General features: G+C 39.7%; 1 protein-coding gene across 1 annotated transcript in view; it reads right to left on the bottom strand.

Moving 5' to 3' along the window:
• Nucleotides 1–14,949, bottom strand: part of ABCA9 (ATP binding cassette subfamily A member 9) — a 72,628-nt gene extending 57,679 nt beyond the window's left edge. The window contains exons 1-6 of the mRNA XM_084750082.1: nucleotides 14,406–14,949; nucleotides 10,232–10,378; nucleotides 7,348–7,561; nucleotides 5,126–5,290; nucleotides 3,728–3,831; nucleotides 2,993–3,219 (exon numbers count right to left, since the gene is read on the bottom strand). Coding sequence (XP_084606208.1) covers nucleotides 2,993–3,219; nucleotides 3,728–3,831; nucleotides 5,126–5,290; nucleotides 7,348–7,561; nucleotides 10,232–10,327 — 806 coding nt within the window. The 5' untranslated portion in view covers nucleotides 10,328–10,378; nucleotides 14,406–14,949. The remainder of the gene's footprint in view (nucleotides 1–2,992; nucleotides 3,220–3,727; nucleotides 3,832–5,125; nucleotides 5,291–7,347; nucleotides 7,562–10,231; nucleotides 10,379–14,405) is intronic.
• Nucleotides 14,950–17,166: the final 2,217 nt, after the last annotated feature.

The following is a 17,166-nucleotide window of genomic DNA, read 5'->3' on the forward strand; positions in this document are numbered from 1 at the left end:
GCAAGCCACATTCTTCCATGGTCCCTGCCTCTCTGGGTTCCTATTTTCGCTTCTGGCCCTACCCTCCCTCAGTGATGGACTATGGCCAGGGAAATACAAGCTGAATAAACCCTTTCCTCCCCCTAGGTAGCTTTTTGCTTATCACAGCAACGGAAAGAAAGTGAAATAGCTCAGTGCAAACGGACAGCGACAAGGGCTGGACAATAAAATGAGTCTAATGAAGATAAGGTCTTAAGAAGAGAGTCTAGGAAGAATCTGTGTTGCTTTTTCAGTTCTGTACAACTTCTTTCAATAAGGAAGTTACGAAAACAATGTGGCATAAAGAAACATAGTGCCCCATATTGTCGCTTTGCAAGCCAAATAGCCTTGGTTGCATTAGTACTGCTTTCACAGCACAAGAGCCGTCACAGATGACTGATACACAATGTATGGGTACATTTTAATAAAAATGTATCTGTAATGCTCATCATCTTCTTTGAGGTGGGCTGGGTGTTGCCAGGAGTTAGCCTGTCTTGTTGTCAAAGAATATTCAATATAATAAAAAAAACTTTAAATGTCATATTTTGTAGGTCTCTGAGGCTTTTGAAGACCTTATCTAACTGCTTTACCTTATAGGTCTATAGAATCATATCTATCTATTAAACCAAGGGTGTATAACCTTGTGATAAAAATAGACTAGTAATTGGCCTGACCATGATTTGATCAACTAACAATTAGCTTCTATTACTTAATTCTCCTTATGGAGATGGCTTCAAATCTGGCAAACAAGCCTCTGGGGGAAAAAATCCTCGTTTCTGCCACAGACGGAATTCTGCCTAAAAATAGGCAAGCTTGGGTGTAGGCAGAGTCGGCAAGCCAAACCCTGCCTAGACAGGGTAAGCAAGTCCTCAATAGTTCCTGCCTCACAAATATGTCTGTCAGATATACTGGGCCAGAAGGCTGAAGATGATGCTCCAACGTTATAGAGCATTTTGGGTGAGTTTCCAGGCAGCAAAGTGTCTCTGTCATTTTTTCATTTTGGAAGCTGCTCACCTGCACTTCCTGTTTACTCGGGTAATTAAGTTTTATTCCTTCTCAGGTCTCTGATGGGGTTGAAGACCAGATAGTTTAGTTTTACAATTAAGCTTAGTTGTTTAGGGAGTAAGATGTTTTTTTGGTCTAGATAGAAGTTTTAAATAGATAGAGATGAGATATGATAGATATTGATTTACATTCAGAATTTTAGACTCGCCAAGATAGGAAAGATGTTTTCTTCAAGGTTGCCAAATACAAATAACCAAAACACTATGAATGCAACATATACATACATACATACATACATACATACATACATACATACATACATACATCTGTAGACAAGGACACTTGGTTTTCACATAGACTTTTGCATCCCCTAAATTATTACTTTGCTTTTATCCTCTTCCCAGCACCGAAAGTGAAGCAGACACTACTTATGTCACAAACTTCATAAAAGTAGTTTGGCATCTGTGGGCCTAGATGGTGCAGGACAGGAACACACCGAGCATAGCAGTGGAGAATGATGCCATCAAGTAGGTGAGCAGGAGGAGCTGTCTTTACTACTGCTGCCAAGGACAGAGAGGGGGCTTTGCATAGAGTCCAGTATTGTCACAGACTTGGCTTCAATTTTTCTGTGTTATATTAATAACTAAATATATTAAGAAGAAGTTATTATTCGGCTTCTTTAAATTTCAATTTCCTCTCCAGGAAAAGATTAAAGAATTAAATTGATGTTCTGCCCACAATAGACAGCTGGTTTCCTTTCGTGTACAGCGCAGAATCGCATCGAGCTCAGGAAGCCTTGTTTCTCCGTCCAGGTTTAATGATTTCCTTTCACAGAACACTGCGATCACCTGAAACCACTCATCCATCTGCAAAGCTCTTTATTTCATTCAAAGAGACTATCAATCCCTTCATCCAGGGAGGAAAAAGGACCCTAATATTTTTCTATGGCTCCTCACCCTCCACTGGCTCGTCATAGTGTTTTAAAAATCTTTTAAAACATAGCAAACAAATTCCCTTCAATATCAAGGACATAATTTTAAGACTAGCATGTCCCTGGAGCTGTGAATACTCTGGATTTCATCTTTTAAGACTGAAAACAATGCTTAGTTCACTTTTTAAAAATCTGGCATTCAGGTCACTGCATTCTGACTCTGCCCTCACTTCTACCTCTTTGCCTGTCTCTAATAAGTCACCTGGCTGATCTCATTTTAAGATCTTGCTGCAAACTATTGATTGGCTCTTCCGGTCCCCAATTCACATCTTTCAGGATGCACCATTTTCTGCACTTCCATCAGCTGATAGCTAATACTAATTAGATACTGATATATATATATATTTAAGTGGTTAAACTTTTGCAATTTCAGTATAAAGCACTCTGAGTAGATTTTATTTAATCCCGCTGCCAACAAGAAGTGGAACCAGTACCTGTGCTTCACAGACAAGAAAACTGAAGTTTATAGAGTTCAAGTAACTGAGAGGAAGGCAACCCATGGCCTCCCACTGGGGCAGGCCACCACTCTAACCACTCTGCTTTCTTGTCTCCTAAGCAAAGCTCAATGCTCAGGATGTAATAGCTTCCTCTTCAGTGACCCATGTAGATAGAGTTGGGTCCAATCATCACTTTTAACATACATATATATTTAACATACATAAATACATATTTCATTCTACATTTAAAAAACCCTTAACTTCTCAAGCATTTTGGTTCATATAGATATAAAACTAGTAACTAAGTTACTCATAACTAAGTCACTGTGCTGTACCCTGAAGATAAGAAACACCTTGGGCTTTCTTTAAGTCAAAGAAATACAGAAAATTTCCATTAGCACGTATGCGAATCCAAGCATCCCAAACATTTGTATGCCTTAGTTTACTAAAGTATCTAAGTATAACATAAGCAAGCCTAAGGAGTCCATAGTTACATTATTCTGTTTACAAATGCTACTTGTATCATAGACATGTGTTTTACCAGAAAGCGGGCTCTCGGAGTCCCATCGTTGCCATCAGTGTTTTAATGTATTTTCTTTCTTGGGTGATGTTGACTGACAAATAGTATATAAATGAAGAAAAGGATATAATGCTGAGGAAAATAAAAATATCAGTTGCAACTCCTCCTTGGGCAATAAAAGGTGGTATCTTCATGTTGGAACCAATGACTGACATCAGCTCTTCCATCACTGAATGATTCGTTGTGACCTAAGGAAAGGCACCAACAAACACGTTGTTATCAGTAACTTAACTGCACCCTTGAGATCTTTTCTTCGAACTGTAAGACGGTGTTAGCTTGTAGTTCGTGGAATGTCCAAAATTCTACCTTAAGTCCCATAGTAGAAAAAAAAATTATACTTGTTTTTAAAACTAACTGGAGTAACGGACTAGATCTAGCAACAAACTAGATCTTCTTGGGAGGCCTTCTTTTTGTTGCATAGGCAGCACATGATTCACTACCCCACAGTAGACCCCGAGTCCTTATAATGACTACACTTCTACATCTGTACTACCAGGACCTCTGCTTAAAAGTGGCAGCACTGTACATATTTTTAAGTCACTGGTACCCTGACACCACAGTCCAAATAAGAAGCTGTCTGGTATTCTATGCTTAGTGGCTAAAAGCAAATAAGTGACAAAATAAGGCCATCCATCTCCCCACGTGTCACAGTTCAGTGTCCAAGGCACGTGGTTTCTTCAGCTTTATGACACTCACCTCTATGATGCCAGCATTGATGGCAGCTTGAAAGGCTACAAAGCCTCTGTCCCAGAAGATGGAATTGTCACAGATCATCTTGTTGTAATATGACCCACAAGGAGCTTCAAGAAAAGGAGAAACAAAAGCACTGTTTGTGTGGCCAGACAGTCGTGGTTATGGGATAAATAAAAATCTGGAATTCTCCAATTTGTGTTTAAAACCTATAATAGTACAGTATGTGGTAAGGCTTAGTTGTTCAGGCTGTAGAGCGGAGGGGGGCATACCAGAACTGCTCTGTCAACATTCTTTAAGATCAGCTCGTGGTTATTTTTTATTCTAGTTTTTAATTATTTCAATTTCAAAAATGTTTTGTTCAGCTGTTTCCTTCTATTGTTTGTGCAAGAAAAAAAAACACAAAGAATAAGCCCACTAACAGAAAACACTGAGCTTTTTTTTTTTTTTTTTAATGGCTGGGAATGACAACAGGAGTTTTGTTTTGTTTTGTTTTTTAAGTTTTTAATTAAAAAAAAAACAGAAAAAAATAACAGATGTAACTTTTAGTTTCTTGAAACAGGATCTCATTCTGTAGCTCATGCTGTAAGTTCTTGATGGAATAATGAAATTAAAAGTATGACTTTCAAATAAGCATGGAGGCCCCTGAAATGACTACATGACTACACGTAGAGCTACTGTATATGCAAAGCTATCTGCCCGGAGTGTATGCCAGGACTCCCGACCGACATCCCGCAGAGATGCCTGAACACCTGTGTGTACTGCAGCGCTATTCACACTAGTGCTGTATAGAGCCTGCCTATATCAACATGGGTCCACTTATACACAATGACGTTTTATTCAGCCATAAAAGATGAGTTGATCTCCTTTGCATGAAAATGGGTAAAAGAGGAGGTTGTCATATTAAACAAAGTGAGTCAAGATCTGGACACACTACACGTTTCCTCTCATTATTTTTTATTCTATTTTATAATCGTTTCAATTTTAAGGCGCCCTTTCATAGATGCTAGATTTTATATAAATACATAAAATGTGCATATATATATATATATATATATATATATATATATATGAATGTAGAAGAAATACTGCATGAAAATAACAGAAGAGGGCGATCAGATAAGGGAGAGGGAAGTAAATATGATCAAAATATACTATAGACTGGATTAAATATGTCTTCATTAAATCTATCGCTATATACAAGGACTATATACCAATAAAATTACATTTCTTTAAAGATATGGGTTTTATTTAATAAGGACCAAACCATTCATGCTTTAAATTTAACACAGGGGATGGTATTATTCATTTCACTTCTCTGTTATGTGCCCCCTGGGAAGTAAATGACATAATAGGAACACCTACATTAATATATATATATTTTTTTTCTAATGGCAAAGTTACCTGAATGGTCTTTGTGCTCCTGTATCCCAGGGATCCTGTGACTCCAAGAAAATTTCAAATGATATGAGAATGTATCTGTGAAGATGACTCTCACTGCTTCTACTGAGTAATTTAAGTCGAGCTCACTCATGCTTTTTTCATCAGGATATGCCATGATGCTTCTTCCTGCCGTGTGAAAAGAGGGAGAGAGTTCCCAAGATTGCTATATGGCCCAACGACAGCCTGGCAGATTCAGATGCACTGACGTCACTTTACGTTCAAGCCATTGCCTCCCTGGTGTGCCCACACTTAGAATGAAGTGGGAGGTCCGAGAGGTTCTAATCAAACCAGAGATGTTCTGTGGCAAATGGCCTTTTTAAAAACAAGGTTTGCTTATCTTGTGTATGAATGCTTTGCCTGTGTGTACGTATGTGCACCCCATGAGCGTCTGGTGTCAGAGGGAGTCGGGAGAGAGCTCCAGAGGCCCTGCAATTGGAATTGTGCATGGTTGTGAATCATTATGTGTGGCTGGGAACCAAGCCTGGGTCCTATACAAGAGCGGCAAGAGCTCTTTACCACTGACCCATCTGTTCCAGCCTGTGGCAGATACTCTTACTGAAAATATTTCATGCCTCCCCAAAGAACTTAGCCCAGAAGTTAAGCCACGTGAATTTTAAGTAGCAGCAATATTAATCCATCTGTTTCAACGCACACACAGACAGACTTGTCTGACAAGAGAATATGCTATTTCCATCTGTCAACAGTGCCACGTGGCCAAATAGGCAAGGCAACACCCAATTGTTAAATATAAATGCTGTTTGCTTAAGTGGTGACCATTTGCTCTAATTCATATAATGCAAATGCCTGCTATTTATCACAGGCCAGACAACCCAACACGGTTTTGCAGTCTGGATTTCGTTGTGCGCATGTTCTCGGGGCAGTCCGTGGTGTTCCTTTGCTGTGCTGCAGAGCTCCTTAAGTCCAACAGCTGCGTCAGAGGCTTCATCAGACTCAGGTGTGAGCCTTTCGACCAGGCTACAGGAGGCGGCGTGTTGCTAGGCTTCTTCTGATGGTCTCCTTAGGTCCTGCTGGCTGCCATCAACGCCGCCGAGTAACTAGATTCTCCCATTCAGTGGCAGTTTTAAAGCTGCGACGGCCTGTTTCTGTGTTTTTAGTTACTAGTGGGAAACACTTATAAAACAGCGGGTCCTATTGTCTGTTTGGTTGTGTGAGACTAGCATAGCGCTATTTCCTCTTAGTTACACGATTCCGTTAGAACGGCTCAATCTTTATCGTCTTTTAATAAAAATAAATCGGTTAAATGTCTCTTTCCACTTCATCCTGGAAATATGGGCATAAGACGTCTATTTGCTGAGATCTGGAGCCTCACGTGAGTAGAAGGCCAATTTCCAACCCAGATGGCTGCTGGGCCCTTTGACCTGTCAGGTATTGTGGACCCCTCGCTGTCTGAAAAGACAGAAACGCTCGCCCATAAAATTCCCAGCCTGTGCCGTTGCCTCTGCTTTCTTCCATACTGATTCCCTTGGTTTCAAGGTTACAGGGAGAGAGAACGAAACAGTTCCCTGAGCACCCGTTTAATCTCTCCTACTTTTCATATGTAACACCTCAGAACTGCATTCTGGGAGTATCCTACTGATACAATTACTAAAAACTATTTTAGTTGCTATCCTGTGGACACTTATTAGTTCTAAAGGAAGTCTCTTCAGACTCTCTCAGATATTCCCCCTGGCTTCTTTGCTATCATACGAAGCCTGCAGAAAGACGCGCCACTCTGTCGTCCGTAAGTGTTTCTCCCTCATCACTTACATGGGGAAGAACAGGGAACACTTCGTCACCTGCTGTTACAGACACTGCCTGTGGGTTTTAGCATTGCCACTCATTTTCTCCCCCCTCCGTTTTAATATATATGGAAGTATTAAAAAGTCGTGCTGCCACCACCATTGAGTATCCCCAGATTTCCCAAAATCATACATTTAAACAATCCAGGCCTCACCTCATTTGATGCTTTATAAAAATACTAAGTCCTCTATGATGCACAATTGCTCAAATAGGTTGCTGGAGTAAGATGTCCTTTATATCAGAAAATAACTCTCCATCGGTGTTGTTAGCCAACGCTAGAAGTGACAACATTTAACACCATTTTCCCAGGAAAATCCTAAAATGAATTTGTGTATGTAAATTTCAAGTAAGAAAATTATTCCAGGAACTACCGCAGAACATACCTTTCATGAACGGAGTTGATGCCACTTTGTTCATTATCTCGCGGGTGGTTTTAGACTCAGGAGCAAATACAATAATGTAATTAGAATCATTAAAATTATCAACACGTCCCAGATCCATTTCAGACATTTGAGGAGCATAATGAACTTGATGCACACCGATGGTGAACGAAAATAGGCATACTAACAACAGCAGAAAAATCGAGAAAAAAAATTCCTACATAGTAATAAAAGAAAAAGAAAGAGAAAAAAAAATCAGGAGATTTGTACCACAAACAACTGAAACACTCTCATCCTGTTATACACCTTGCATTTCATTTGTTCTCTCCCACTTGAAAGCAATTGTTTTTATTCCTGTTCTCCACAGATCCATTCCGTTTATGTGCGTAAGTGGTTTGCCCTCATGCATATGTTCCTGCTGCCTGCAGTGGACAGAAGAAGGCATCAGATCCCCTGGAACTGGGGTTAACAGATGGCTGTAAGCAACTATGTGAGCAAACCCAGGTCCTCAAGCACCAAGCGCTCTTAATGGCCGAGCTTCTGTTTTCGCCCTTCCATCTGAACACTTTGTGACATGTGCATTCAACACCAAGACAGACTTCTGACAGCAGTCCCAATTGTAACTGAGAATGTTTTCTTATTCAACAATGCAAAGCCAGATATGTGTTAAGTCTAGAGAGTCTCTTCATATGCCATGGCTACAAGGAGGGGCCATTCCTTCGTATTTGAAAAGGAAGGGCGGCATGGAATAGGCACGAACGTCCATCAACAGAAGCAAGGGCTTTTTTTTTTTGTTTTTCTGCTGCCTATACACATGGAAGAAGCAGCAAAATAATGCTCATCAAAAATAATTGTCAAGTTCTATATTACAGTTACTGTATTCCGGAACTGGAAATACAATGTTTGAAGCCTGGTGTACAAAACTCATTTTACCATATTAGTTTTAATTCAACGAGGAAACTCTGAAGTCAGTGGGACACATACACACACAGAGAGAAAGAGAGAGAGGGAGAGAGAGACAGAGACAGAGACAGAGACAGAGAGACAGAGAGACAGAGACAGAGACAGAGAGAGGCAGAAGTATGAACGTAAAAGGGGGCTTGTGAGAAGAAGTACTCTAGCGAGAGGGGTTGATGATTAAAGGCAACTAAAATCATTATAGGAATACATGAAACTATCAATTTTAAAGACATTTAATATGATATAGCCCATTCATCATACACAATTTTAGCTGTGTGTGTGGATACGTATGCGTAACATTTACTTTAAAGGATTTAAAAGTTTGGAACTACAACAATTACTAAAAGTAGGTTCTCGGTTTCTGTATTCATATTTGTATGGCCGCTGCTTTATACATAAAACCCTTATGTATTTTGTTCACTGAAATTTTAATATTCATTATTTACTTATTGGATGAATATGCACGCTTCATAGAATAGGATGTTAAATTGATAATTCTTTTAATGAGTTATTTTAATTCATGTCTATCATAAATTCTGCAGAAAACATATCTAATCATTGTTATGACAAAAAAAAAGAGTACTACTGCAATAAAAATAAAGATCCAAAATGCACATTATTTCTTTCAGATTGATTTTGTAGCCACAGTGTAATTGTTGAGAAGAAATATGGTTTGTCTTTTGTGACTGACATATACATGTGCTCACTTATCACATGCAGTGGGACATTTAGGTTCATGTACAGACCGTGTAGTGATCAACACAATGACTATATTTGTATCTTTCTACATTTTATACTTTCTTTACGGTGGATACCTTTTTTTTTCCCCAGAAAAATAGCATATCTTTATAAAAACGATTACATTTTATGATATTTAAAATTATGTATGTGTTTTATTTTTAAATTAGAAAATTATATTTTGTGGTGTACAACACGATATTTCAACAGTTGTAAGTTTTGGAGAGTAGTTAAACAAAATTACATTTGTATGTCACTTATTTAATTAAATAGCATGGACTGCATCTCTTCAAACATGAAGAAAAATAAACAGAATATTATTGCATACCTATGTGTGCATTTAGCTAGATACACAATTTATATCACTGTAATCTAGCATTATTATTATTTAGGAATGATCACAATCTCTTATCTTGTATTTATCATTACTCCTTCATATATTTGTAAATAAATATATTCATATACAATAAATATTTTCAAATTATTCACTGTGTTTCACATGCCTACCCTGCAATATGGGAATATTCAACCTGAAGTTCTTTCCCTCAGGAAAAAAATCGCCTTTTTTCTGAGATGTTTGGCCATGTTAATGTCTAAGCATTAAGTCTCCTTCTTTCTGTGTCTGAGACTACACTGGTGTAAACCTTGGTGAATGAATTATTATTTTTGTACTGTTTGTGTCACATATAGTCCTGAGAATTTCGTGGGGCATAGAAATGCACTGAATTACATTATGTCAATATAACAATAATAGGTCTTTGTAAAGTGCTTTTCGCCTTTTCTCTTTTTATTCTTAGGTTACATTCTGAAGTAATTATGAATTAAAGCTTGCCTCTCTGACATTGGCCTGGACTCTGTGTCTATGACTTCATGAGACCTAAATTAAACCAGATGTTAATTACTAAGTCTGTATTATAAAGTCTGTATTAAGTCTGTATTCATTTTACAGAGAATTTCTGAATATGAGTTCTTTTTAAAAATTTTTCTCTAGTAAGACAAATAATGTGACATATTTAAATTTTTTATTTGAAAAAAAATAGTAGCAAGTCCAGGATTTTAAGATTTCTAGCCTGTTCCTTATATCTTGGCTATATATAAAAAAAAACATTGATTAATGACTGTTTTGGTATCACTGAAAAGATATTTTTTCTTTGTCTAACTGTGAGGACACACAGACTCAGCACCTTACCTTCAGTGTTTCTCTTCTTAGCCTGCACTTTTTAAGCCAGTTCTTGCTTAGGAGAGCACACACTTGCTGACCCAGCCTTACATGCCTCTTCCTCATTTTGACTTGTTTATTGTTTTAAAGGATGTAAAAGGAAATAAATGTGGAAGTCTGAAATAGAAAACATTGTGCAATCATAGCAGAGGAAAACATTTTAACAGTTGTTCCTAATTATATGCCAAACATAGAAAACAGAGGAAAGGGAGGAGAAGATGAGACGGCAAAATCTGTTGAAAAAAAAAACATTTTTTTTTAAAGGAAAACAATTATGAGAGAAAGTCTTTTCCTCCGTGGAATGAGTTTTCAGAGACTTTAATAATGTCATACGCTGTCCAGGCTTTTCATAGGCTGATTGAGGTCTCAAGTTACCCAGTGTGTTAAGTTAGTTACTACAAATTACTAATAGTTGTTGCTAATTACTAGTTGCTACTCAGCAGACCTGCAGCACCAGTCAGATCTACTCCAGGGTCTGTATCCCAAGGCATGGGCTCACGGGTGACCTGGACTAAGATGGTCGCATATGTAGATCACTATGACAGGGTGTTAGAGAAAACACTTTTACAAATACTATCCAAACCTGACTCTGTAACAATCTAAAGCAATGGGTTAGTAACCATAGCTCAACATAAGAAATCATAAATAAATAACGTAGGGCCAATTGAATCTTTAAAAAAAAAAACAAACCACTACCAGTGATAGTTGAAGAGAGGGAAGAAAAAAAAGAGGGAGCTCAGAAAGAAATGAGGGTAGAGACCAGGGCCTGGGGAGAGAGGGGACGGGAAGACAGAAGGCCCTACAGAGAAAAGAGACACTGTGGATGGGGGCATCTCTGTGACAAGCTGGAGACCTAAGTTCTCCAGCTTCTGGGAGGACATGAGGGGGACTCTTGCTGAGACTCTTAGTAGGAGGAGGAGCCACGGAAACTGAAGAGGACACCCTCTACCTAGACAAGACTCCTAGTGGAGGGAGGGGAACACCAATCTACACACAAAACCTTCTACCCTAAAATTTACCCTTCCTACAAGGCGTGCAGGGATAAAGATAGAACAGATAGAGCAGAGACTGAGGGAAGGTCCAGCCAATGCCTGGCCCAACCCAAGACCCACTCCATCGAAGAGAGCCAAACCCTGACACCATTAACAATATTCTGTTATGCTTGCAGAAAGGAACCTAACGGAGTTGTCCTCTGAGAGGCTCCACGCCCAGCAACACTTTGAAACGGATGGGGAGAGTCACAACCACACATTGTGCAAAACATAGAAAGTCTTCTGGAAAGGGGAAGGGAAGGAAAACAGGACCTGAGAGTGACAGGATCTCCACAGGAAGACCAACAGAGCCAACTAACCAGAGCCCAGAGGGGCTTGCTGAGACGGAAGCACCAACCGAGTACCATGCATAGACTGGACCTAGGCCCCCTACAACGATGTAGCAGATGGGCAGCTCAGGCTTCATGTGGGTCCTCTAGTAAGGGGAGCAGGGGCTGCCTCTGACATGGACTCCGTTGCCTGCTTTTTTATTATTTCCCCCTGCTTTGCCAGGCTATAGGGAAAGAGGATGAGCTCGGTCCAAATGAAACTTGATGAGGCAGGCAGGGCGGGTTGGTAGGGGATACCCTTTTCTGAGGGGTACAGGAGGGGAGATGGGGGAAGAGGGAGGGTGAGACTAGGAGGAGAGGAGGGAGGGGGCTACGATAGGGACGTAAAGTGAGCAGGTAAATTTTAAAAATCAAAAATAAAATTAAAACATTGAATTATATAACCATATAATTTATATGAATTCACACCACAAGCAATGTATATTTAAACACATCTTGGAACTAAAAAGATCAGTATCAGATACAATGTAAAAAAGATTATCACAGGCATCGGGAAATAGGAATGGATATGGGGAGAAACGGAACTTATAAGTCCGAGGAAATAAAGGACAACAACAAAAGACAGTCTGTCATGAACTCAAGGCAATGATCATCTCAACCATTATTAACCTTTCATGATTGAAATCTGAAAACATCTTGGGAAAACCACTGAAAAAAAAAAACCCCACAGGTCAATAGCATCTAAATTCAAGGGACACAAATGGAAATTTTAGATAATTACATATTGCTTAACAGTGTTTGGATTCATCAGCTATATAAATAAACTCCAAGTAATAATGTCATCAGTAAGCTATGACAGTTGGAGACTCCAATTTATACTAAACTACATTTCCAATTAAGAAACCAATGCTGTGGCAAGCCATGGTAACTAAAAGCATAAAGATATATTGCCCAAGTGCCGTCTCTTCTTTCTTAGGTAATTAATATATGCAGAAAATATTCATAAATAAGAACAACTGTTTAATCTAATTGTCCTGCATTAGATTATTTGTTCCTGGCTGATAAGACTTAATTATTTCATTGTACATGTTCGTATAAAATGCTGTTTGCTCTAGAAGGATAAACTATCTGGTTAGCTTAAATTGTTCTGAATAGCAAATTGCATAATTTAAAAATAATAAATTGGTTGTTAAAAGCCAGTAATTTCCCAATCAGATAATATTTCTGCTATAGGAGTATGTATGCATTGTACTAGTCAGATCATTTGATAACATTTAGTATAATAAACAAGGTCAGTAGGGTATTTCCTAAGTTTTCTCTCAGTTAAAACATGCAGTCAGCACAGGGGAGGTGGCTCAGTGGTTAAGAGTGCCACCTGCTCTTCCAAGATCCTGAGTTCAATTCCCAGCAACCACATGGTGGCTCACAACCATCTATAATGTGATCTGATGCCCTGTTCTGGCCTGCAGGTTTATATGCAAACAGAGCAGTGTATACATAATAATAAATAATTAAAAAACACATACATAGCAGCCTTATTCCTAATAGCCAGAACCTGGAAACAGCCCAAGTGTCCCTCAGTAGAAGAATGGATTAAGAAACTGTGGTACATTTATACTATGGAATACTACTCAGCATTAAAAACAAGGCATTCCTAAAATTTGTGGACAAATGGGTTGAACTAGAAAGGATCATAATAATGAGTGAGTTAACCGAGAAGCAGAAAGACTCAAATGGTATATACTCACTTATATCTGGACACGAGCCCAAGGGGCATGTCCCATGAAAGTCTTCACCTACCAGGAAATTGGGATAGATGTAAGGACATCCTACTGGGACTCTAGGTGAAAGATGTATGGGAAAATGGGAAATAAAAGGATCCAGACGGTCCTAGAAACCTACAAGAAGAACATTATAACAGGCAGATCTGGGTCCAGGGGTCCTGCTCAAACTATGGCACCAGCCAAGGACTGTACATGCAATAAACATTGAACCCCTACCCAGATCTAGCCAATAGACAGGACATTCTCCACAGTTGAGTGGAGAGTGGGGACTGACTTTCACATGAACTCTGGTGCCCCATATTTGACCACATCCCCTTGATGGGGAGGCCTGGTGACACTCAGAAGAAGGATAGCAGGCTACCAAGAAGAGACTTGATACCCTAAGATCATATACAGGGGGAGAAGGTCCCCCTCAGTCACAGTCATAGGGGTGGGTGAAACAGGGTGAAAGCGGGAGGGAGGAACAGGAGGATACAAGGGATGGGATAACAACTGAGATGTAATATGAATAAATTAATAAAAAGCAAACAAACAAAAAACACATACACAAAATAAATAAATCTTTTTTTTAAAACCACCAAAACTCATAAAATCTTGTATCATGATGTTTACATTCCTCTGGCATGTAACACATAAACACAAGCACACACATGCACAGGAATGCACATGCACACACACAGTCAGACACACACACACACACACACACACACACACATTCACACAACACTTCAAATAACTTTGAAAACAGCAAGACGCAAGCAAATTATGTCCCTTTCCACTTACTCACTTGCCTGTTCCATCATATGTGCTGTTTACGCAAAAGGCTTTAGTCAGGGGTAAAATGGAAAGAAAAAAAAAATCTTACTTTTCCAACTGCTACTTAGCCACAAATAAACACTCAAAGGTTTGAAAAATCAAAACAACTTACTAGTAAATTCCTACGCCAATGACTTCCACCGAAATGGTTGGCAAAACTTTGCTGCCTTTGTGCGTCCATTCCACTTAAGCACTAATAACCACGGTTTAGAGGTTCACTTACCCTGAGCAAAGCTGAAGCAGGAATCTGCAAAATGTTCATCCACAGATCTTTGTCCCGGAGGAGAACTCTTCTTTCGGATCCGGGCTACATCTTGATTGTAACTATGTTTATCGTGAACGGTTCTGTTTTGCTATGGTTTCTGAAGAGAATTCTTCCCTGAGTTCCGACTCACTGCCAAAACCTCCGCTCTGGTTCTTTTCTTTCCCTCTGGCCGCCGCCAGCTCCAGCTCCTCAGCAGGGAATCTGTGGTTGCAGAGGGTTGGCTGGACAATATTTGGAATGTTAGCTACTATCAAACCAGGAAGAGGCTAGAAGGGTGGACTCTCAGCAGAGTACTTTTAACAAAAAAGTAAAAGGCCAGTTCAGAGGAGACAGAGCAGGGAAGAATTCCCTACATTATTTACCGGGTAAGATGATATCTCAAAGCCTGTCACGGAGTTTTTAAAAGCTGGCTCTACACATGGCAACGAAGCAACGTGACGATTTTCAGGATAACAGGGTAAATCTGAATTTTCACATCTCAGTAGCAATGAGTTCATGGTATTTGTACACCATTCTTAGGGTAGAAAGCATAATATTTAGAGAGATATTCCATCCTCAAGCTAGAAAGACTGCTCAGGAGGTGAAGTACTTACCTAGCGAGCACAAGGAACTGAGTCTGATTCCCAGAACCCATGTAGAAATGTCAGGAGTGTACGCTGGGGGATGCGGGGGAGGGGGTGGGGGGAGGGCAGGGTGGGAGGGAGGGGAGGTCATTCCCAGTGCTAGGGGGAGAGAGAGAGACAGGAAGATCCCTGGGGCTAGCTAGCTAGCTAGTCTAGTGTAATCAGTGAGCCTGCCCAGGCCAAAAGGCGACCTTGCCTCAAAGGAAGTAAATGGTCTCTCCAAGGATGATAGCCAAGGCTGTCTTCTGGCCCTTATCTGAATGCACACACATATGACACATGCAATGTATCCGCCCCTGAAACACAGAGAGAGGGGGGGAGGGAGGGAGGGACAGAGACAGAGACAGAGACAGAGACAGAGACAGAGACAGAGACAGAGACAGACAGACAGAATAGACAGAGTGGGGGAGGACATATGTCCAACCACCGGCTTTCAATATGTCCTATTTCCCACATTGTCAAATGTTTACAGCAGGCAATGGCCACATTATCGTGAACATCTTGCGTGTGTGGAAAACAAAGTATCACACAGATATTAAATAGTCCTTCAGTATCCACTCAAGCATATTTACTTATTTGCTGATTTTATTAGATCCAGAAATTGCTCAGCAAAGTCTGTACAGGCAGATTGAACTCATAACCTGTGAGAACAACAAGTCCTCTGATTGTTTCTGTATGGCCACTGCCTTCAGTAGAATGCACATCAGCACATTTACTAAGACTGCTAACATCTTGTGCACAGACACTATAATTTGGAAATTGTCTTATTTCTTAGTAAGGAATAAATTCCCTCTTTCCTGAGACCCAGGTGAACTGCATATATGTAGGTCTTGTCTAATATCCTTCTTAAATATATACATTTTATTTAAAATATATACATATATATTGTTTCTTACGAATATAATATGTGTCATACCTCAGCGGTTAAGAATACTTTCTGCTCTTAAGGAGGATCTGGTTTGATTCGCAGCACTCACATGGCTGTTCCAGGGAGATCTCATGCCCTCTTCTGGCCGCTATGGGCATTACATGCATGTGAACTAGAGGCATTTAGGCAAAACACCCACACATATGAAATTAAAATAGATAAATCTTTTTTTTCTTTTCTCTTCTTTTCTTTTCTCGAGACAGGGTTTCTCTGTGTAGCCTTGGCTGTCCTGGACTCCCTTTTTAGACTAGGCTAGCCTCAAACTTAGAGATTCTCCTACATTTGCAGCTCTGAGTGCTGGGATTACAGGCATGTGCCACACCGCCCATCCTGGCTAAATAAACCTTTATATACATATAAATGTGATTTGAATATGTATGGCCCCTATAGACTCACGTGTTGCTTGGCCCATAGGGAGGGGCACCATTAGGAGGTGTGGCCTTGTTGGAGGAAGTGTGTCACTGTGCATGCTCAAGCACTGTCTCCTTCTGCTGCCTGCTTATCAAGATGTAGGACTCCTTCTCCAGCACTATGCCTTCACGCACACTGCCATACTTTCCACCATGGTGATAATGGGCTAACCCACTGAAGCTGTAAGCCAGCCCCCGATTAAATGCTTTCCTTATAGGAACTGGCATGCCCATGGTGTCTCTTTACAGTAATAAAACCCCAACTAAGACACTCAGTACATTATATTTGATTCTGTTTTATGCACCTTTTCCTTGGACTTTATTATTATTATTATTACTATTATTATTTCTACCCTCCATTTTAACTTTTATTTCTTAGGTATAATTTGATCAAGCACTGTTATTTTGTATGTAAGATTCCTTTTTAAGTGACAGAATTAAGAGTTTTCCTTTTATTTATTTTGATTTTCAAATTTCGCTTTCATTAAAGAAATGCAAGTCTTTAAAATGGTAAATCAATTTCTTCCACTAGCTTTATTTTAAGTGTGTACTTTTTTTTAATTTAGTTTTTTTTTAATCTATGTGCATTGGTGTGAAAGTGTCAGATCTTGGAGTTACAGACAGTTGTGAGCTGCCATGTGGGTGCTGGGAATTGAACCAGGGTCCTTTGGAAGAACAGGCAGTGCTCTTAACCACTGAGCCATCTCTCCAGCCCCCAAGCGTGTACTTTTTAAAACCCTGCTGTGCTCTCCCGTTCC

This window comes from Acomys minous, assembly GCF_964271855.1.
Source record: "Acomys minous genome assembly, chromosome: 12".
NCBI classification, from domain to species: Eukaryota; Metazoa; Chordata; class Mammalia; order Rodentia; family Muridae; genus Acomys; species Acomys minous.